The sequence below is a fragment of the Epinephelus lanceolatus genome, chromosome 10 (genome assembly GCF_041903045.1).
Source record: "Epinephelus lanceolatus isolate andai-2023 chromosome 10, ASM4190304v1, whole genome shotgun sequence".
Lineage (NCBI taxonomy): Eukaryota > Metazoa > Chordata > Actinopteri > Perciformes > Serranidae > Epinephelus > Epinephelus lanceolatus.
The window spans coordinates 29,611,864-29,635,906 of NC_135743.1; the positions used below are offsets into that span (position 1 = coordinate 29,611,864).

A 24,043-nucleotide genomic window follows, 5' to 3' on the forward strand; every position below is an offset into this window, starting at 1 on the left:
CCCTCTCTGGGAGAGCTGGTTTATCGTTTGCATTACATTCTGTGTTGACTCTGTTTGTCCAAATGGGGACTATTGGGAATTAAATGTGCAGGATCGACTTTTAGCACCAAGGAGGAGAAGTGCCAAAACAGCTAAAGTTAGTGCAGTCAAGGATAACTACATCAGTCAACAATATATTATCAGGCAAAATAGATACACTCAGCTATATTATTGTTAGTGTAGCTATCTCCTGGTGTCATAGAAGCATATTAGTTTAAATGCGTCATCAGCACTGACCTGCTCACACTATTTGGTGTAAAATTGGTTTCTGAACTGTGACTAGAAATATTATTATAAGGTCTCAATCAAGTACATTTGACCACATTTGCATAATGCTTATTATTAATAATTAGAATAAAATCAATCTAATGGATAAGATGTGCACGTTAAGAAAAGTTTAATCTGCCCACACCTTAAAAGTTCTATTTTGTAATCAAACCACAGAAAATTCTCGCCTTTATCCATATCCTGTTTGTATCCAATATGATTAGAAATACAATCTATCAGAGAAACAGCTACTCCTTTTGTTAAATCATTTTTATCTTTCTGATTCTATTTTTTACAGACTCCATCTGCTGTGGGAGATCGAGTCAAACGAATGAAAGCTCCAGAACAGCTACTGAGAGGACCTTGTGGTGGAATGTTTTTGTCAAATGTTGTTTCCAAGGGGAACTTTCAATCTCAATGTTTATAGTATTTTAACAGAGAGCAATGGGGCATTTACAACACAAACTGTGTATGACAATTGCTGCTGCCAAAGCACAGTGGGTTAAAACAAACAACAGATCAGAGTTTCTTCAGACATAACATGGCTGCTGGTGAATGATGAAGATATCAGCTCCAATACCAAACTAATACACCTTTTACTAAAATCATTACATTTCACACTGTGCTCGTATAACTTGGTAGCAATAACCACAATGCATATACATTTCTATTTAGCCTAACTGTACACTTACTACGTTTTCATTTTGAAGATTGATCCTAGCGGGATGTGTCTGACTGTCTTTGCAAACAACGTTCGGTTGTCGTGAACACATCTAGTGCATGTACAATGGAAAGAGTGGACTGACCTACCATGCTTTAAATTATTTCCATGTCTCTAAGCAAGAAATATCTCAAATGTGTTAAAGATTGAGCGGTTTGCATCACCTATTGGTGGATAAAAGGATTTATGCATCTGTCCTTGTGCAGCATGTGTGTGTAGATGACCCAGTGCAGAGGAGAGCGGATGGGTTAGGCCCAGCTGGGTTGTGTTTTTTCCTCTGAGGAAGCACGGGGGGGTGGGCAAAGAGGTCAAGAGCAAACTGTTGATTCTCATTATAAGCTGCTGTTGGACTCACGCAAGACTAATTACCACAAGCTGAAGTGAGCAGAGCAGGAATGAACTGAGTTGAGCTGCACTGAAGGATGCATCTGCAGAGCAAGGACAGGGTTAGATTAAGTTGAAAAGAGCTGAATAGAACAGAACAGAACTCACGGCTGGCAGAGTTTGATGAGGTCCTGGTCAGTGGTGGCAGGTGGCAGACCTCTGATGTACAGGTTGGTCTTACTTAGCTGCTCCACTAGCCCTCCTCCATGACCTCCTCCTCCACCTCCACCTCCTCCTCCTCCTGTGGTGCCTGGACTGGGCGGAGCCATTGGCGGAGGGGGAGGAGCATAGGACTGCTGCAGAGACGGGGAGAGAAAAGAGGGAGAGGTCACTTCAGGTCACAACACTCACAAAAAAACAAGTTCAAGCTTTGTATGCCATTTCCTCTAATCACCGATTTTATAATGCCACAAAATATTTTCACTTTCAGACTGTCAGTCGTACCCATCAAACACGACTTCATTTTTCTACCGAACTCACATCCTTTGGAATAATCTCTTCCTGCATCAGGTCCCACACCGATAACTTGATTCAACAGGAAGCACATCAAATTAAGGAAGCAGGATGTGTGTAATTAGCAGTGCTCATTATGATCTCGGTACAAAGTTTTACTACGGGTGCTTGTATCAATAACGATAACAGGCTGTGCTGCTTCTTAGCAATGACTTTTCTAGCTTTAGTTCACTTTGATGACAGCGCAATAAACATTCCTATTCAGTCAGTTTCATTATCATGACTGGAGTGACCTTCTGTAAGTTACAGTGCTTTTGTGTTATGGAGCAGGAAATGTCACAAGCTACTGGCAGCATTGTTAAAGATAAAGAGGTTTACAAAGTGTCAGTGGACAGAAGGCTCTGAGCGCGAGTCCTGTTCAATGGTGAGTGCATTTAAAAGTTGCCTCAGCTGTCCTGACAAGTCTTTAAGTCAACACATCATAGAATAGATCATTACCAATGACTCCCAAAATGTTGTACTACATGACCGGTGGTTCCATTAACAGGCTCACCTACTCAAAGAACTGGAGTTACATCCAGTGACTACAAGTTAATGTTGTGAAACAGTTGCAGTTTGGTTAGGTTTAGGCAAAGATCATAGTTTGAGTTAAAATAACTATATTTGCTTCGTACTTTAAGTTATGTATGTAAGTTAATGTACGCCACTTTCACACATGCACTGCAAACGTGGAATTATCTAGACATTACCCGGAGGAGCTGTATGTGGGAATGCGAATTTCCGAATCAGTTGGATCAAACAGACTTTACCCTGCCAGCCTCCTAGTACAAAATCCATCTAATGTCTGATCGAGCCCATATGTGAATAAAGCAGGTAATTATTCGGACAATTCACAGCAAGCGCGTAGGCGTGTTGATGACATTTCTATTATGCAGCTCATGCAAAACCGGACGAAAACAAACATCAGAGGGTGAAGAAGAAGAGTGATTTAAACAAAGAGGGCAACAAAATTGTCTTAACTGCAGAGATGGCAAGATTTAGGAACTCCTATCGGTAAAACCTGAAGCTGTAATAGTAAGACATATTATTTAGAAAAATATATGAAAACATTATATTAAATAATGAAGGGCAAGAGACTGTTGTTTATGACCAAATTATGAACCAGTTATGTAACTGTGGTGTAATCCATGTCATGTCCTGCCTCCTGCACACTCTACTCAGGGACCCCCTCTTGCGTAAACCAAACATACAGTAGTATTTTCAGTAGGTGAGAATGCTTCTGACACAAACAATCTCCTATATGAACCAGCTTCGTGACCATGGTGTAATCTGCATATGTCTTCCCTCCTACATGCTCTACCCAAGCACCATCCCTCACCTAAACCAAATGGACTATTTCCAGTAGGTGAGAATGCCTTTGGCACAAACAATCTCCTGTTGTGTGCTACATGTGTTAAAGGGAAACTCCAGGCAATGTCCGGAACTGTTTCTTTGGACATTGTACAGAGTTCATATGACAAAATGGCATCACATCACATGCATGGCGTAAGTTAAATACATTACGTGACGAGTGGTCTCCTGGGTGAAAGTCCTGTGCTTGTTTTACCAATCCATTAGTCCATGTCCTCTGTACATGGACTTTGTCTAACAATAAATATAAACATGGGTTGTAATAAGCTGCTTGTAAAAATTACCTATGAAGCCATTTGTTGGGGGGAGAATGGTCTGCTTTTCATCTAAAACTGAATTTTAAAATGGGGTCATTTAACTTCTTTTCTAAGCACACTTCTATCTAACAACATTTTCTTAATACCTGTAATCTTCCTACTTCAAGGTAGTGCCAACTATTTCTTAAACAACACAATACTGCCGTTGGCACAGTTACTGTGCTTTAAGAAATTAAAGTCAAGCACCGTGTTATGTTGCACAAACCAGGTCATCCGGTGTTTAATCCAGGCCTGGGCCTTTTACCTTCCCTAACTTACTCAAACATTCCCTATCGGTCTCCACTGTCCAATTACACAGCTCAATGCTGACTAAATGACTTAATAAGATGACCATTTCTGGCAGGGAGGAAGGGCAGTGTGAGGATTAATGAGTGTTTGGATGATGGGTTCAGAGTGCAAACATCCAACCCTGCCTGCCCGCTGCCGTAGGCAAACTATTAGGTTAAGTTTGGAGGAAGTAAACAAGCCCGATGGCTCATATGACAACAGCACTGAAAACACTCTGTCTGCCTCCTTGATGTTTGGAGCAAAACAGCCACACTGGCTTGACAAAGAAATCTGGACCCAGCATTGGTCCCACTGTAGGGAACTGGATGGAACAAGTTCAAGAACCCGCTGCAGTTGGAGATGATCACAGGCCGGTTCCACTGTGTGCCACAGTGACGAGTGAGAGAGACAGGGATAGAAAGTGGAGGGAAGGGAGAGAGACAAGTGAGACAGGATGTGCGTTTGGATGTGTACTGTATTTGGCGGATATATGTGGATGTGAGTGTGTACGCAAGTGCTAGAGAGCGTGTGTGAGCTTGTGTATGTGTGAGTCTGTGTTTGTGATAATGACAGGTTGCCACCACACAGCAATGTGGGAGCCTGAGCCAGCTCTGATATTAATCCATTACCTGTACTTCCCTCAACTGGCAGACAATTCCTGACAGACACACACACACACACACACACACACACACACACACACACATATATATACACAAGCGCTCTGGCAGCTCAGACAGACTGCGCTAACAGGATTCAACACATGTACAGCAGACATGCAGCAGTAAAAGGAGACGGTGCCTGTGGAGTAGTGTCATTTACAGGCCACTGCTTCACACTAACAACCCAGAATGAGCCTATACACTTCAACAAAAACATGACAAAGTACAGAGATGAAAAAAGGCTACACTGGGTAATACTTCATTTTAATGGCTGTGACAAATACAACTCTATATTGCAAGTGACTCCTAAAACCCTTACATTTGCAGTTTGGTATTTTTTTCCATAATATCTCCCAATACTGTGAGAAACAGATAATATTGTCTATGAGTCTGCAAACCACTGACGATACAAATGTGAAAAATGCATAAACCTCCCTAGTGCTTAAATGTAATGATTCAATTAATGAATTAATCAGGTGAGCAATAATCTATGAATTATTCAAGCCATTTATAAAAAAAAGAAAGGTTGTCAAAAGTTGCAGTTTTTCAAATGTAGGATAAGATTTGTTGTTTTGTTTTGTTTTGGTTATGTATCAGTGTAATGGAATATTTTGGGGTTTTGGACTTTTGGTGCAAATTAAATATGTTGTCTTGGGCTCTGTGATTTTACAGACCAAACTATTCATCAAAAATATACACATATCAAAAGGTTAATACATAATAAAAAGTTATCATTATTCATGCAGTAGCATAGACAATAGGTTTTCTGAATCATAATTAATGGCTTGTAATTTGTGTACAAACAAGACTAAGAGTCAATAGTCATGCTAGTGAGCTAAATGCTAATGCTAAGATGCTAACATGAAAATTATGACAATGCTAACATTCATTTCATTCTTTTTCTGTAACCGCTTATCCTGTTGGGGGTCGCGCGGGGGCTGGAGCCTATCCCAGCTGACATTGGGCGAAGGGCAGGGTACACCCTGGACAGGTCGCCAGACTATCGCAGGGCTGACGCATAGAGACAGACCACCATTCACGCTCACACTCACCCCTATGGGAAATTTAGAGTCACCAATTGGCCTAACCTGCATGTCTTTGGACTGTGGGAGGAAGGCGGAGCACCCAGAGTAAACCCACACTGATACGGGGAGAACATGCACACTCCGCACAGACGGGCTCTCCCACCCTGGGTGTGAGGCGACAATGCTAACCACTGCACCACCAATGCTAGCATGCTGATGTTTAACTGCAATAATTTTTACCATGTTCACCATCGTAGTGAGCATGCTAACATTTGCTGAGGTTGACGGGCATGTCAATAATGCAGGTATTCGATCATAAGCCTAAGTATTACTATTTTTGACCTGATAGTGCTAGATTAAAAATGAATGGATCCCCAAAGTTATTACAGTTCACCCAGAGAGGCATGTGAAAGTCTGTATAAAATTTAATGGCAATCAATTTCATCAAAAATCAAAACACGTCAACCTGCTTCTAGCACTAAAGGGAAAGTCAGAGGATCGCCAAAATCATTAAAATGCACCCTCAAAGGACATTAAATATGGAGTTGCATCCCACAGTTGGCAAGTTTTTTTTTCACTACAACCCCAAAATATCCTTCATCATTATGTGGAGGAAAATTCAGGTATCACCAAAGTCAGTGGGGTTCATCCTCTGGGGACCACTAATGCCCAACACTGTGCACATTCATGGGTCCCTGAGGATCACCACTAAAGCCATGTTCAAAACATCAGCTTATCCTGAAAATATAATTGAAATGTCTTGATATCATTACTGTAAAGACTGACAAAAAAAGATTAACACTGATTTGCTGAAGTTGTATTCTCATTAAGGACCACTTTTTAGCTGATAGAAAACAAACATGCTGAGCAAAGCATCAAACTCTAAATTCCTTCAGAGGAGCTGCTCAGTGCCCAGCAGTGTGCGATTTGTACTGAGAGGTGCGTGGACGTGTTTGCATGCGGCGCCTGTGATCACAATAATGAAAACCTCACTGCTTCAAAGCCTGAACTGTGTCGAGGGCTGCTTCGATATGAGCCTTTTAACAATGGGTTTGTTTACCGACCACCTCTGAAAGACGGCATGGATACACGTTTGATGGGAAGTGACAGATACAAACCAAAGACCCCAGGCCGAAATGAAGGGGAAATATCACCACAATACAAGCTATAACATGCCTAAGATACAACACATGCCGACACATGCAATATGCGTGTGCAAACAGAACCAGACTGGCAGCATTTATTCACACGCTCACTGTCAGCCTTATCTGTGTACATTCATTTCATTCCTCCATTATTGGGGCAGAAAAGAGCCTTTCTTCACTCGCGTATACACACACACACTCAGATGTCCAGGTATGCACAAATATACAAAATATCCTCTCACTCGCTGACACAACACACACACACACCTGATCAAAGGCCTTGCCCAGGGAACCTCTTTCAGCCAATTTGTGCTGCTGTCAGGGTCGGGCCGATAGTGAGCTGTGTATGTAATGTGTCAGAGACTGTGATAGGGAAATCCTTTGAAACATTGAAATCTCTCTCTCTCTTTGGCAACCATGCTTTCTCCTCTCCTCTCCCTCTCTCGCTCACTGTCAAATTCGACTCTACCATCGCTCAATCTCTTGCTCTTTTCACCTCTATCCTTCCACTTCCCACATACTCGCTCTATATTTCTCCCTCCCCTTCCTCCCTCCTCTCTTTCTCCCAGCTTCTCTCTTTTAAGGATTACTCTGCAGTCGGAGCGTGTGGACTGAAGGCTGCCTCTCAGCTGGTATTGTTGACACACTTAGTACAGTGGAGCAGCTCCCGCAGTGGGAAAAAGGCTCAGAGGCAGCGACACAAACTGTCACACAAAGCAAACACAGTCACCGGGTTTTTCGTAGATTTCATGCACGGCTGAGCCTGTGAGCACCAACACACCGCGAAACATCGGCGCTCTGTGTCATATATGTGCATGCTGCTGACTACCTAATGAGCGCATATTTGTCTGGATAGTGAAATGCAAAGAGAGCTGAGAACAGAGGAAAACAATTGTAGCTGCTTATTCTCAAGACACTGTAAAAAAAATATGTGTGAAGCACAATGAAGCATTTGATAAATTTCTTGCAATAAGGCACGATGCAGCTGTTGCAGACGATCATGATGGCCCAAGACCTTACTAAGACAATGTTGTTTTAGTCTTTAATAGATATAATTATAAAATCCAACAAATATTTGATCTCTATTTCTTTGAAACAGCTGCTTTCTTTGGTCTTATTTTAACTGTCAGTTAACAAGCTTGTTTGCTGGGTCACTCACGAGACAAACTCAAAAGAAGATTCTTCGGCTCTTTGTTTCCTAAGAGGTCAACACTGTCAATTGGTTTGGTATTGGTCAAAATCGAGAGTTTGCATGTCTAAATTCTGATGCAAACAATTTGTGCAGATTTACTTTCCACACGTGAACCTCTTCTGACGAAATTTGGCCATCTAAAATGCTGATACGACTGGGCACTACTCCGCCATCCACCATCCATTTGTCATGCAGCCCATTCTGTGAAAGCTGCCATTCCTCTCTAACCATCCACTACTTTATTCAGGGCTGGGTTAGTGCACATAAAAACACACTAAACACACACACACACACACTGTGATGACTGCAACAAAACTCATATCCATGCACACACTTGTCTATTGATAGCTCTCTTGTCCCTACGGAGTTCTCCACTTTCCAAACAATGAGTAGCTCCTGGAAAGCCCTGAAAACACACACACACACACACACACACACACACACACACACAGAGCTCGGTTCTGGTAAATGTGCATTGACCTTGCTAAGGTCAGGTTTCCCCTGCTATTTTAATCAGAAACAATTTTCGTCATTGAATACTGGGGCTCTGTGTGTGTGTGTGTGTGTGTGTCAGCGTGTTGCTGCTGTATCCGTGCACATTTATCATCGTTTAAGCGCGACAGAGATGCAGAGATAAAAGACAGACAGAAAGACACACACTCAAAGTGTAAGACAGAGACTCGGCTTGAGAGATTCCAGTAATAGCCCATTCATCTGCTGCTACAACTCTTCTATACATTTAATAAGACTCATCTCTGGCAAATATGCTCCCACATGTGCATTTAATGTGATGCAACACAATCTCACTCATGTGGGCGTGCAAAGACACAATGCAAAGACATTAACAAGGATCAAACGCAGCAGTAGTCACTGTGCGTCCATTAGACATGAAGGGATGGAAAGACTCACTAAGTGATGGGAGAGAGGAAGGAGAGTAGAGGAAAAGAAGTTGCACAGTCCCAGAGTGGGGTGAACTTTGGGTAAAAGGTAAGAAGGAAGGGGAAAGGAAATGGGAGAAGAGACGGTGAAGGAGAAGGTGGCGGAGAAAAGAGTGCAGAGATGGTGAAAGAGGGACGGCTGGTGACAATGACTGAGTGAGAAAGGATAAGGGGAAGGAGGATGGGACAATGGCGAAAGAAAAGAGGGGGACATGGGAGAGCGGGTTGTTCCGGCCTCTTCCGATGCTTCCTGAAACACAGAGGAAAGAATGTGGGCTATTTTTGGGTCCAGTGCTGAGATTCTCTCTTACTCTCTGTGCCTCTAAACACAGCAGCGGAAGGGTTTAAGGAAGAGCTTATGAATACACTGGAATGGAAACATGGCTCCCAATATACCGTCCCCGTTTAGAGATTACACAAGCAGCTAAATTAAGCCCTGACTACCGCTTCTGTCAGAAACCTTGAAAAGACAACAAATCATCTTTTCAGGAATTTACAAAAATAACTCGATTGCCAAACCATCGTGTCTAGGGCTTGTTTGACTGGGAGATGTGGCCTCAGGGTGTTGCAATCACCACACAAAAGATAATTGCTTGAAGTTATCTAAATAAAGGAAGGACACATAGAATATTTATGTTGGAGGAAGCCGAGGAGACCGCGGCAAGTTCAGTTAATGGTGCCTGCAGGTATAAATAGCCTTCTTGGAGAGAAGCCTAATGATATCTAATATGGTATACTTACAGGTTTCCAACTGTCTGGTTGACAAATGTGTAGGCTAGAAGTATAGCCTGGAGAGTAAATTATATGTGTGGGGAAATCACACCTGAGGGTTATTTGATAAAATAATTTCAAAGCACAGGAAACGCTTGGAATTCCAGAAGAATGGTTTGCACTTATTCAAGTTTACCCTTACATAAAGCGCACTAATACACAGTGTCTGCATGTTAAATTAAAACTTTTAAAGAGCTTCACTCTTGCCAGTAATAGTACCTGAACAAATACGCAGTTGAAATAAATGTCAAACATGAGTCCTTGTAATTGGGGTTATTTGTCACTGGACAAAAACACCACACCAACCGCTTTATTTTACAAGTGTAATACTAGATTTAACTATACCCCTAAGCTAATACAGCCATAATTATTGTAATTTAAGTCTGTTTAACTTTTTCAGGACCTGCAGACACTCTGCACTTTTTTGAGGCAGAAATAACTGGATATCATGTTTTACCAGGGTGTCTGCAAGTTTCATCAGCCCAGATCATTGTAAGGTCAATCAGAATGGGGGGGGGGGGGGGTGGAATCACTTTAATTAGAAATGCAGAGAGTTGGCCAATCAGGATGAAGTCTGCATGACCTATTTCATTTCACATCAGAAGAATACCACATTTGTGTGGCTTTTAAAATGAAATTTAAGACGTTATGTGAGGTAGTATCTACATACTGGAACACTTGTATAAAAAAAATCTGCTGATTGAATTGCTTATCTTTTTCATCAAAATGTTTCCCTCCTCTCTCTTAATAAAAACCTGTTCTATTGGTGCTAATTTTTTGTGAAAATAAACTTTTCGTTGCTTCATTTTAGAACTAGCAATGTGATGAACACTGATCTCTCATTCTGCTGTCGTCCGCTTTCTGCTTGTTCATCTATCCGCCATTACATTTCATATGCTCCCACTCTCTGTCTCTTTAGTCTTTCTGTTTATCTCTCACCTCTCCCCTAATTCCCCCCCCCCTCTCTCATCGCTCTCGCCCCCTTCCAAAACGACTCCCCCCATCTCCTCAGAAGATCAGGTCGGGTAGGTTACATCCCAGTGGAACGCTGTGTTCCGTCCCTCTACCTCTCTATCTCTCTTGTTAAACATCAGCAACAAAAGCATCAACAACACTTGGGCTGTCATAAACAAGCTGCACAAACATCCCAGGGGGACATCTAGCTTGGGCTTGGTGCTGACTGACCTGGTGGGAGATAAGGAGATGATGGAGAGGCTGCAGTGATGTTGCTGAACTCTCGGTGAATTCCTGTGGCTGTGTTTTTGAGGAGGTCAGAGCGAGCGGAGGTGTCAAGGCTATGTGTGAGTTCACGGGCAAGCTGTTTAACGGATCTGAATCTGCGTTAGGCTGCACAGCTATTGTTCTTGGGGTCAAGGCTGTGTTTGTGTGTGTGTGTGTGTGTTTGTGTGTGGGGTTGTGGGAAACAGAAAAAACTCACCAACATAAGCTTGTGCAACAACCGTGTCTATATTTGGGTGTATTCTCTATGTGTGTGTGTGTGTGTGTGTGTGTTTGTTCACAGAATGTAACTCTAGCACTTGAATTGCATAAAGAAGTTGGTACAATCATCTTCATGTATTTGTATCTTGGGTCAAAGTGCAGTCAATTCTAAAAACACTTAGCAACAACAGGCTGGTTGAAGATGGAGAGGACACAGGAGACTGCAGTTTGCTTCCTGTCTGACTTGTAAGTGATGCTTGCATTTTTATTAGCTGTAACTTTTCTCCAGATTTAAAGGTCCAGTGTGAAGGATTAAGGGGCATCTATTGACAGAAATGCTATATAATATTCATAACAATGTTTTCAGTAGTTTATAATCATCTGAAAATAAAAGTCATTGTGTTTTCATTACCTTAGAATAGGGATGGGCACTGAAACCTCGGGCCAATATGATGGTTTCTATACAACCAATATCTACCAGACTGCATCACAATGCAAATTTCAGTGTCTCATTTCAGTGCCAGACTGTGTGAGTAGTGAGAGAGTGCACGAGCAAGTAAGACAGAGTGCGTGTGTGTGTGTGTGTGTGTGTGTGACGATGTGACAGTGACGATGACAGTGAGGCTGCAGCGACCGGAGCAGAGAGTATACAGTTAGTAGCAGCACAATGTGTGTACAGTTTAGGCTACTAGTCAGTGAATAAATGCTGCAGCTCTTCAAGATCCAAGCCAAGTTCACATGTCTTGCCTACCTCCTACTTATTAAAGTGAGGTTATCGAAGGGGGTTAGCCCCAAAGATAGCGAGCTAAGTTAGACTCCCATTGGAACCTGACCAGGCTCACTAAAGGTAGAATGTTAAGTTGGACCAGCTATTCTCATTAAAGTGACAACCTCAGCAGCTCCTTAACAGATAATGGAGAAATGTCTGGCTGCTGAGTCTCTCCTGCAGGCAGACAATTATTGATCCCAACTTAGAATTAAAGCTGCTGTGATTAGCACTGTAACTATGGAAGTTGGGTTAGGTTTTATTCATTAAGTGAATGAGTAAGGACTAATATTTTGTTCAATTTCAAATTTAGATTTGAGAAAGAAAAAGTCATTCTCTAATGTAACTCATCATTATTTTGTGCTTTATTTTCTAAAAAATCTTGTTTCAGATATCATTTTGGCACCGGTATCGGAAAAAACCCAAACGATACCCAACCCTACCGCAGAATGACAGAATGAGTCATTTATATGTATATACGGAGCGGGTCCTCTCCCACAGAGTCTGCCATGTTGTGCTACAGTTGCCCAAAATGGACAAACCAAATACTGGCTTAAGACAGGGCTATGCGCATTTTCACATCAGCCACCGTACTTCTCTTACACACACACAAGTTTCAGTTCTGCAACCTCATCGCTCCTTGGCACTAAATCCTACACACTGCAACTGTATTTTATTTGTCCTAACCACAGTCATTCCTCAACCTTACCAATATCACAAAGTTAGAATTTGAAAAACACTGACACTGGATAAAAAAAACACGGGCATTGAATGAAATCCAAGGGTTTTTTTAAGAATTGTCCAATACTGATCTTCTTTCCTGGGGATAGAGTTGGTGCCCTGTGTACTCTCAAACAGGGAGCTGTGGATGTTGAGGACATTTTACTGCTCTGCTATTAGGTCTGGAGCTGACAGAAAATGGGCACAAGCTAAGATGGAATAAAAATGTAGTGATGAATTCTGGGTATGTGAAAGATATACCTGGCCAAGACAGTGCTTCCAAAAAAGAGCAAAGACGACGACGAAAAAAAGAGCAACACGAAAAGCCTTGGTCGGTGCATAGCAGCACGTCTCCCAAAAATACAGCCACCTATGTTTCATTTTTTCAGTTTTAATGTCCTTACTGGCATGAAGGCCAAGGAAGGATTTTACTTAGTTTTCCTAACCCTTTAAGACACGTTAGTCTGCCAGCACACATCTGTCATATTGTACATGTATACTGCACATGTTGGCTCAGACTCAAGTCCTTGCTGAGCTATTTTCTTATACACGTGCTGCCTTTGCTGTCTGCAACAATCACAGTAACTAACAAATCTACCTATGCTAACGTGCCTGACCTTGCCCTCTTTTTTAAGAAGAAAAAAAATCCTCCTGAGTGACATCCAAGAAAATCATTCCACCGCACTATACTTCCCACTGTGATTATTTTCCTTCACCTCTCAGGGTATATTCCTAAAAAAAATCATATGCTACATTCTTCCTTTCTAATTGCATGACCTCTAGCATGCGAGTTACAAAAAGGGGGGAAAAAAATGCATATTGAAGAGGAGCTTTGCACAAAGCTCTTTTATTATGTATATTTATGCAAATGACACGTTAGTTTATTCAAGAAAGTCTCTCTCGCTCCTCCTCTTATTGCCCCCTGGTCAGTGTTTCAACTCTAGCAGTATGCGTGATGAGCGGCAGCAGACAGCGCTTCGTGATTGGTTTTATACAGACCGACATGAAAAAGGGAAAGTATGGAAGTTTCATTGTTCTTCAGTGACTCCCCTCAAAGTTTAAACTAAAGCAATGTTAAATATTGCAGAGTCTCAACAGCAGCAGCTCCACTTCTTTGTCACTGCTAATGAACTCTGGATGTCTCCTTATAAGGTGAACTGTATATTCCTACCTGCCGCTTATCATCCAGCAGCGCTTCTATCCCTCTTTATCTTATCGTCTCCTCCTTGCATATTAATAATATCTTCCTGCCCTCTCATGTCCCTCACCTCTTAACTGTTCCAGTCAAATATTTTGCTTTTTTCCTTCTCCTACATAACTTCATCTCCGTCGTCTTTTGTCTTCAACTTTCTCCTCCTCTCCATTCCTCAGCTGCCCGCAGCCTTTGCCCTCTGTTCTTTTCCTGGTCCATCATCTCTTTTCCTCTCGACTCATCTCTTCCTCGTGCTCACACTCCTCCTATCTGCGCCTCACCCCCCTTCTTCCTCCAACACCGTGCAGGAGATTAAAATATGAGGAAACAATCAAGCTCTAGCTCATTAGCATATGAACAGGGGGCTGACGGGCAACTGCAGAGACGACAACAGAGCCCTGGAAATCCACCGCAGAGCTTTTTTTAATCCCAGGAATGACTTTTTAGCGTATTTTGTTGAATGAGACAGAACAATCCTCTGCCAGTCCTTTCAGACAGTCAAATTACCATCAGAATAAGAGGGCATAAGAATAAGACAGAATGCTTATATAGCGTCAGGTCAAAGAATGGAGACTATGGAATAAGTGTGCAGACAGAATAATGTTTCTCCACGGCAACAATGAGAGGAACAAAAGATAGGAACTGGCTTGTGTGTGTGTGTGTGTGTGTGTGTGTGTGGGGGGGGGGGGGGGGGGGGGGGGGGGGCAAACTTGTGTGTTGGGTTTGTCTTCTCACAGCAACAATGAGAGAAGCAATTGGCAGGTGTGTGTGTGTGTGTGTGTGTGTGCGCTTGTATGTTGGGGGTCTACTCTCATTAGCAAATCAATTAAAATATCTATAGCCGTAGCAACACCACAGGTCGTGACATACAGTATGTGGGCATATGAGGCTAAAGAAATAGGAATGGCAATGTATCACATTACTAGAAGAGGCGGCTAAGAAATGAAATCAGGTGTTGGTGAATAGATTCTGCGGTGTGAAAGTCTGTTGCAAAGGTGGAAGTTATGAAGCAGGGTCGCTGCCAGTCTATATTATCTCACATTGGTTAATATTGGTGTCAAAATATATTGTGTACCAGGATAACCCCTTGTGTAACCCTTGAAATGAACTATCATACTTTCGAGGAGGTGCCACAACTTGTACAAACACATAAAAGAAAACAAAAAGAAAAAATGTAGCAAACCATTTCAGTTTATTTCTTATAGCTATAGTTACAATAAGGCTATTGGCTAAAATACATAGGGCACAGACGCGGTGCGAGATGTCTGCCACAGCATGCCCCCAGCAGAACACGTCGATTATAATCAACTGAAGCTGCGCGCATCCACGCTAGCATCGGGCTGCTCATCTGTATTTTTAAGCTGGCCCTTTTTAAAACAAATATCTGTGCATTCCAACACCCATACTATGTAGTATGCCAGAAGAAGGTTTGGTTTGTCCAAATACATAGTATGTCAAATGCAGTATGCCAAAAATAGCAGATGTACTACTGCATCTGGTCACATTTTGCAGTATGCAAGCCAGCATGCTTTTATGGCTATTCTGACCCACAATCTCTGCGTAGCGGAAGATACGTCACATCGACTTAGCCGTAAACATGATTGACAGTTGGTTGACAGCTGCCAAAAGCTGCAATGACAGATGACAGCGCATTCAAGTGACTAACGACCAGTCGAATATTAAAAGGAATATTAGCCTAATTGTTTAAGTGAGCAAAACAATTATAAAGATACTGACAACAAAAGGAAATAACTATAAAAAGAACATTAACAGAACATTATGTTATTTTACAGTCGTGAAGAATTTACAAGTATGCAGTTATAACCTAAAACTTACAACTACATACATTGTCAAGTAACAACAGCAGAGCTCTCCGTGTTGACCTCAATCTCTGGCGAGTTTGGTGAATGCTGTTTCTTTCCCAAGGTAAGGGAAGTATAAGCAAGAGGGTCAAGTTTAGGATTCATTGTTATGATAGTAGTTGCAGTAGGAGCTGTGTGCATACTGCATGAAACAGTACGTTCTTTGAGAAGAAAGCTGCAGTACCTACTAAAAGTTAAAAAGAAGTAGTAGGCACTTCGGAACAGAGTACCTCATTGTACCAAGGCAATGCGATGCAGAAGAGCAACCTTGCAGATGTTTTCACATTTCACATAAAAGACATCAATGCATCCAAGACCCCATAATTAAAACAGTCCTTTTAATGATATAATTCATTATCAGTTAACTTAGCCTATGCTTCCAGATCTGCAAAACCAACTGCTTTATCACTTGGCAAAACTCAATATGCACACAGTGAAGCTGACACACAACCAAGTGCTACAAAGACAGAGTCTATATAGCAGGTAAAAAAAACCAACAACACTCCTTTGCATCACCATGATGCATTGTGTCCATGTGCCCCATGTATTTCAGCTGTAAGAGTTCACAGCCATGCTAGCAGCTCTGACACTGTACAGCAGTGCTTTGGGGTAAGTGCTAATGTCACCATGCTAACAACAACAGTGCTAATGTAAAAACTTAGTTTGGTGTGTTAGCTTGCTAAACTTTAATAATTTGCAGGAAACACAATGAAAGGCAACTTGCATATTTAAAAAAAAATCTTTAGAAATGTAATTACAGTCCTTACAACAACTAAAAGGCTAAATATTAGCTAGCAAACTCAAGAAAAACTACTGTACTTAATTAGCAGCCTGGCTATCAGCTGCCAAAGTTGTAATAGCCGATTAGCTTTCATAATGAGAAAAATATTTAATTTGACCACATAGTATGAAGCTATACATATTCGTCTGAGCTCTTCAACATCTCACAATTCTTTCCAAACTGAGAATTTGCAAACATAAATCCACATCCATCTCCCTACAATTGTAGGATGTGTGTTGGCACTCAGCAACAGGACACAGCTGAGCTGCACTGTAAGACAAATCCAAGGTTGATGTATTCTGTCAACATAATCTATGTTAATGGAAGTCATATGAAAACTCTGTAAACAAGAACTCCCATTTTAAGGTCATCTCGCTGAGCTATGCTAGCGAACACAGACATGTGATAGTGCAGTAGGCGTCTGCACATGGATTATTCAACTCGTGATCCTGCCTGGGTACTTCAGGGGTTACCGGTAATTTTCCTCGTAAGTGAAGCAATGTTGCAGCATCAATGCACCACTACATCTATATACAGTCGCGTCTAATGGAGTAACAAGGTTCAATATGCCTCTCTCCTCCAGATCGACCAGGTCTGATTTAAACACACTTATCTTTACCTCGTCTGCTCTCAGGGTCACTGACCATTCATTATTACTTTGCTTCCTTCCCTCACTTTGTCCCTCTTTCCTTCCTGTTTCTCTCTCTGCTCTAATTAAATTCCTTCATCAAATCTGAGAGGAGCAAATATTCAGGGAAAGAGGGAAGAAGAGGGAGGGGTAGAGGGAGGGAGGAAGAGATCAGAGTGTAAGAACATATTGAGTGGAATCCAAGCCCGCTGACTGAGATCAGATGATGACCTGAGGATATCTAGAGGGAAAATCCATAATAGGGCATCGTAACAAAGGTAGAAGCTCAGTCAAATCATTACATTCTTTATTTCTCAGGTGGAAGATTAAACATCTAAGAAAAATGTGGCAGAGAGAAATACATAACACAGCTAGCCAGACGAGAGAGGCAAATTGGAGTATCAGACACACATGATACGAGTTAGGCCTAATAAATTTACACTCGGGAATTTCATTCAGAAATGCACCTCCACTGTATGCACTTTCCTGCTGAAATGAAACTCACAATTTGTATTCTGCACACTGTGTTCCAATCGTATGTTAATAGAGTCAACTGCCAAAACAAATTGCATCTGGATTATGACGAGCCACTGGACCAATATAATATAGTGAGGGGATGCCGCACCATTTTCCACAGGAAATTCCATTTGCTGGAATACTGACTGACAGCACGAAGTAACCCCGGTGTTAAATACATTTTAGGTCTCTAAACCATTTCAACTCTCACTCCTCTTTTGTCCCTGTGAGAGATGATACACAGCAGCTCACATTTATAATTCAGAATCCAGCATTGAACCATTCATCAAACCAGAAAGAGACATGGTTCGCCCATTTAAAAAACAATAGCCGAACAGCGAGAGCAGCAGTCGATGTATTCGCCGATCATTACCGAGACAGTGTGTGCGTGCTTGGATTGATTTAAAGGCCTGATCAAATTACCTGGAAAAGGTTAAAAGTATCCATTACTGGCTAACATGCTTTTGCTATTGAACACAGAGGGAAAAAGGGGAATGCAGCTGCATAGAGCAACAATCAAGTCCAACTGTATCCTGAAGGCATAAATATACCAAAGTATTCAGCGAGGGAAAACACATCTTGAAAGAGAAATATCACAGGGAACAGACGTTAGAGTCAGAGAGAGAGGCAAAGGGAAAAAAAATCTTCCTCAAATATGCTTTGCTGATAGAACATATCCCAAACTTTGCCTTTTCTTTAGCCTGGTGAGAAGATGAGAGTTTGGATTCTGAATTGCAAGTTCAGAGACGCTCAAAGCAAGTGGACTTTCAGTTTGAAAACTAAAATAGAAGAGTAAAATATCAAAACATTCCAACAAATCCACCCATAATCTTTTATAGACTGTACAAACAACACCAGTAAATAGTGAAACAAAAGGGAGTACAGAGCAAAGACAGGAAAGATGGAAGTGAACGGAGTTTGATGAAAGCAGAGGAAGAGGAGGGGAGAATAGCAGAGGGGGGAGGAAAGGCCACCAGAGAGGTCACTTCTGCTGTTAATAATTTATCCTTAAAAAACCAGTCTGAGGCTTTAATTGGTGTTGTGGCTTAATCCTGAAGCACACATACACACACACCTCGGGGAGCCTCTTAGCAGCTGTGCTCCAGCTAAATTGGCTACAGTGTAGCGGCGGCAGCATCGAGCTCCCTCCAGGTATAACACAGTCAGCCAAAACAGCAATAGCAGGCCCGCCAACCCCCGTCTCATGAATCTGGGCGTGACACTTTTCTCAGCTTCTATCTGTCTCACGCTCGCTGTCACGCTCTCAAAACAAATCTTAGGGCAAATCAAAGCGACAAGACGTTAGTCCCCTCGTACGGTTGTTAGCTCGATAAACACTCGGCTCACTTTAGTTGTAATCTGCGTTTAGTTGAGGAAGACGTTCTGTGCAGCATCAGGGGCTTTTGCATGACTTGGGATTAAAGTCATTCATTTGATGATTTAAGGCTTGACTTGGCACGGAGAAAAATGACAGGTTGTAAATCGAATTTGCCTTTTCAGGACTCAAGGTTTCACCATAGATATAACAATCAGGGAATATTATGAAAGCAAGCTATTGTTGCTTTAAAAAATTGTGTATATAGCAATTGTGTATCGAATACAATCGAGCACAACGCATTTTCTAGCAATAGAAAAAATGATGTGTCCAGTGCATGCCTCCATATACAGATGTCTAAACTGCTTTAGTTGTGTGTTCTAAGCAACTAGAAGTCAGCAAACTATTCCCACAGTTTTGTCTCCTTGTAAACTAAAGATGATTTTATAGGGTGCTCAATCAAGCGATGCATATCCAAAAACATGAGAAAAATAATTGAGGACAGCATCTTCCCTTCATTCATCTTTACTGGTTTCTGATGCTCTCACTCATCGCCATTAAACATCCTGCTTTGTTCAGACAAACTAAGAAAAAAAAAAAAAAAAAATCCACAATAAATGTCATGCAAAGCATTTAACATTTATCCCTTCCAACATCGCCTTCACTAAGCAGCGTCCAGCTGAAGGCACTCTGGCAGCATCATATCTGTGCCTGAAGGTTGATGAGCACATTTACCGCCCCCATATCCTATCCTCACACATCAGCTCTGCTGGTGAGATAAGCACTTCTTCAGCCCTCAGCTGATCTGAAGGGAAACCTTGCTATCTGTATCACATCGTCTCTCATGCGCCAATATTCTACCTTTATATGAAATTGAGACATTCTGTCCGGCTATAACACTTATCTTTTACATTTATAAGTTAGTTGTTAAATTCACAGCTTGTGTTCCTCATCAGTTTTTATATGATTGCCTCTCTACTGATCCTTAAAAGAAAGATTAAAATGTAGTTGTGCTGCAATTTGTGCTGCTATTATGGCATAAGTAACTGACAGTATGGGACAGAGCAGTTTTGACAAACCTCAAGGGCAGGTTGAAACTACTGTTTAAAAAATTACCCTTCAACCAAGAATCTGCTTTATGATTGTGGTCAAAGGGTTTGTTCCTGCATGTGTTTTGGTGTTACTATTCCGTGCTGGTCTTTATTTTACACTCAAGGGCATCCAATAGTGCACGATATGTGTCAAACATGAACAACTCAGTTAGTATAATAATTTCAATGGCTGTCACCTTTGTCTCCACCCAAGGCTATTCAAGAGAAGGCTGAGACACGGGGTCAAACATGGGGGGACTGCACATGCGCAGTGTAACTTGAGCTGCGATGCTGGAGGGTGACAGCAGGGGCGCTGGATAAAAAGCGCAGGATCCGCTCAGGCGATCAAGGAGTGCGCTTGGTGCGGTGTGCTTGGACTTTTGGACAGCGGCTGCCTGAAGTTGTCGGAACTGCATCTCTGTCATTCTCACCCACAACGCAGGCCACCAGTGACAGTCCAGTAATAAGCTGTGAAAATGACATGCATGCACACAGACATGCACATCCCCCTTATTCCGCGGTCTCACGCCATCTACTGAGCCTTTGAGGAAGTGCAGACCAGATTTTACTGCGCATGTGCAATCCCCCCCATGTTTGACCCCGTGTCTCAGCCTTCTTTTGAATAGCCTTGTCTCCACCCAGGAAATCAATCTGTAACATGGCAGCTGATGTTACTTTAAATTCATTAAATGGATCTAATTACCATAAAGCTACAGTTAGTAGCCCAGGCTATTATTTGCTTAAATCACTGGAATCAATAGGCCTTTATTTGGGACAGGCGTCTATATGGGATAGACCTTTAATTCCTTTCACACAAAACTGTTGCTCAGCAAAGATGGGAAATACGATCAAATTGTTTATTTAAACCAGTATGGATATTACTTGTCCAAAAATTAGGCTTTATGTAATATATCAATCATGAATCATTCATTTGATCTAGCTCCGACAGACAGCGCATCAGAGAGAGAGAGTTACGGACTCAAGGATTACAGGACCCACAACAACTTAGATTAATTTTATGAAAAACCCTTTTGATTCTTTTGGTCTGCATGGACTAAAGGAATATGAATAACTTACAAGGTAATCGAGGAATGGACACATAATTTGAGGGAGCCAACAATCCAGCTTTATACATCTGATGAACTTCTATAAAAAAAAAATGAACTGCTTGGCAACCAGACCAGGCGTCTAATTGAGACAACCATTTATTTGTAGAATGGGTTAGTAAAAGGGACTGGGCATTCAATTGGGACTAGGTTTTAAAAATTCAAAATATTGTGTGACAGCATGCGGTTATTGCGGTTGGCCAATAACCCCCAAAGTGTCACCTCCAAGTCCGTATTATTGTGAACTGCATTTCCACCTTGAGAATTAGATTTCCAAAGTGAGATAAAAACTAGTCCAAGAGTTGTTGCAGCCCAAAATCACCCAGACGGCGAGGTTATCAGACAGACCCCAGCACCATGAGAATACATAGTGTCTCCCAAATCCTATTGTACCATGAAATGTCACAGCACATTAGCTACAAGAGGGATTACCCTTCCTTGAAAGTAAAAGAGGGAGGGAGGGAGGGAGGGAGCCATTGAATGGAGATAGAGAAACAGAGGGAGGAGAGGGTTATACACAGGGAGCCTATGGGAATGTGTATGTGAACACATGCCGGTGCGTACAGGTAAGTGTGGGGTGAATATAAACTAGCTGATGCTGTGTAACCTGTAATTGCATGTGTATATCCTTGCTAACTACCCCCTAATTTCCTTGTCATTCTTCCTCCCTTCCTCTCTCCTCTTTTGTGCTACTGGTCATGATAATCTCTAGATCTTGATTTGGCTATGCTTATGAATTATGTACACACACACACACACACACACACACACACACAGCTTATCTATGGCTGGGAAGTTGAGCTAAGTTGGCAGACTGAGACCAACAGCTTGTGGCTGTACTTTGGAAGAAAGCAAGAGTCTGCCTCTGTTGCTTTGTCTCTGTTTTGCCTCTCCACTTTTGTCAGCCCCGTTTCCCTTCTGTCTGGGTTTGCCACTCAATCTGTAATTCGGCTGGACTTCCCATCTCTGATTGACTGTTGTGAAGTCCAGAATGTGTGTTTTGGAATCTGCTCGACACTCGTCTTTCAACTTTCTGAATAACATGAAGTCTCGTCTGACTACATGTTCTCTCACGTTATCTGGTGTATAATTTTATAATTTCTGAAATCGAGGATGTGAATCAGCTTCCTTGGGCACGAAAACCATAAGCATGGAATAATAGGAAAGTGAAGGATTAAGAACCGTAGCTCCCCGGCACTACAGCTCTGATGTAAATCACAGCAGTAATTGCTAGGAGCAATTAACAAGAATACTGAGGAGGATATATGATCCAGGACGGGAAAGTGACATATGGATTTGAAAAAGTTTCAGTCTACGTTTGCAAGTGACTCTGCAGGACCCTCTTGAACGAGGAGGGAATTCTCATACCTGTGAGTCAAACAACTCTCCTCCTATAGGCTTATTTTAGAAGTGCTTTGTATTTCCCTATGCCCCTCTTTCTTCTCCTTTCTGCCTTATCTTTGCTTTAGCAGCCCCCCCACTCTGATCCTCTCCTTTATTTCCTTTGCGTCTCCTCTGCTGTTGTGCTTTAACTTTCTTGACCCAGCATCCTCTGTGGATGTACAAAACCACCAGACGCCTCCTCCAGACTGTAACCAACACCACCTGGGCCTTCTCTACTTCAGTGAATATGAGTTGAGCTTCAGGCTGAAGTGGGGGAGATCACAGTGTTATTATGTAATGTCCATTACGCTATGATATATACCTCCCCTCTTAAACAGCGTGCATCTGTGCCCACCTCAGTATATCTGTACACGTATGTGAATGTTTTATGGTATTACCTCTTGTATGTTCCTCCAATACTTTCTTGTGTTTTAAGTACCTGCCACTCAACTTGACCCCCCCCTTACAAGCTGATTTATTTCTGGAAAGTTCTCAGTCACAGTATCCCATAACAAGAGATATCCATTGGTGGAATACATTGACTTTTGAAAATAATCCTTTGGATCAACTTACTGCAGTGTAATAAGAAGATTGGTTGCAGTTTCACCTCTGTCTTCTCAGTATTTAATCCACTATGGTGCTTTTGAGATAATGCAAGAGTAAAATTCAGTCATCAGTATGATCATTTTAACTTGCACCACAGAAAACTACTGTAAGATATTGGACATTATGGGAGGAGAAACTGGTGGCAAAGTTAGCAATTTCAGCATGTTAAATCTGTCAGACTGTTAACAACACCATCAGATGATATCTGCTTTATCTCTGTATTCTCTACAGAGCAAAAAATTAATTATTGCGTGCCTTGTATGCAGGTGGGTCTCCCACTGCACTGACTAAGTGGTCCCCCACATCATTGATTTCTTCCTGGGAGAGACAGCGAGGACCGAGAGAGACCTCTGCTGAGAGGATAATTCTAGGGTTGGTATTGGTAAGAGTGCTACAGTTAGTATTTTCTGTCACAGTGGTGCACTGACTACTCCTCCTGTTATACTCAGCGCCTCCACTGCATCTAATCTAGCAGTTGACAGTTGCTGTGTGTGTGTCTATGTGTGTGTATACATGATTTTATGATGTGCAAATAACTTGCTGTACATCTTATTTACACATGCATGCGTGCATGCTTGTGTCCGAGTTTTTACAATCTACATAAAATGGTATCTGTGAGGGTCTTATTTCCATTTTATGAGGAAGTGTAAAACAATGGGAAATCAGTTAAAGGAAGAGAGGCAGACTTACTTAGTGATAAGGGCAGAGGGAATTCGGGAAGCACTGCTGTCCAGAAAGTAAAAATAACAGCATTATAAAGTGCCAATGTCCATATATCAGGTAGTACGTCTGTGTCACATATCTGCTGCTGCTTTACGGGGAGGAAAACTTGAATCTGTGTATGTTAAATCACATTATACAAATTATGATACTGGTGCCTGGCGTTCATTTAAACAAACAGGATTCAGGCATAAGGGATAATTTTGGGCAATGGATCACTTGTTCAAATTTTAATTGTAATACATTGTCTGGAAATTTCTTTTTCTATTTCAGCAGAGGCCAACCCATGTCATAGCTCCTCAAAGCGCTGGGAATATGTGGGAGAA

General features: G+C 41.8%; 1 protein-coding gene across 4 annotated transcripts in view; it reads right to left on the bottom strand.

The window, feature by feature from the left end:
* Positions 1 to 24,043, bottom strand: part of LOC117265752 (RNA-binding motif, single-stranded-interacting protein 3-like) — a 149,044-nt gene that overhangs the window by 107,134 nt on the left and 17,867 nt on the right. For 2 of the 4 annotated variants that reach the window (XM_078171919.1, XM_078171920.1), the window contains exon 2: positions 1,520 to 1,704. In XM_078171919.1, the coding sequence (XP_078028045.1) occupies positions 1,520 to 1,704 (185 nt within the window). Of the gene's footprint in view, positions 1 to 1,519; positions 1,708 to 24,043 lie in introns of all 4 variants that reach the window. The other 2 variants (XM_033640428.2, XM_033640429.2) reach the window with 1 other exon arrangement.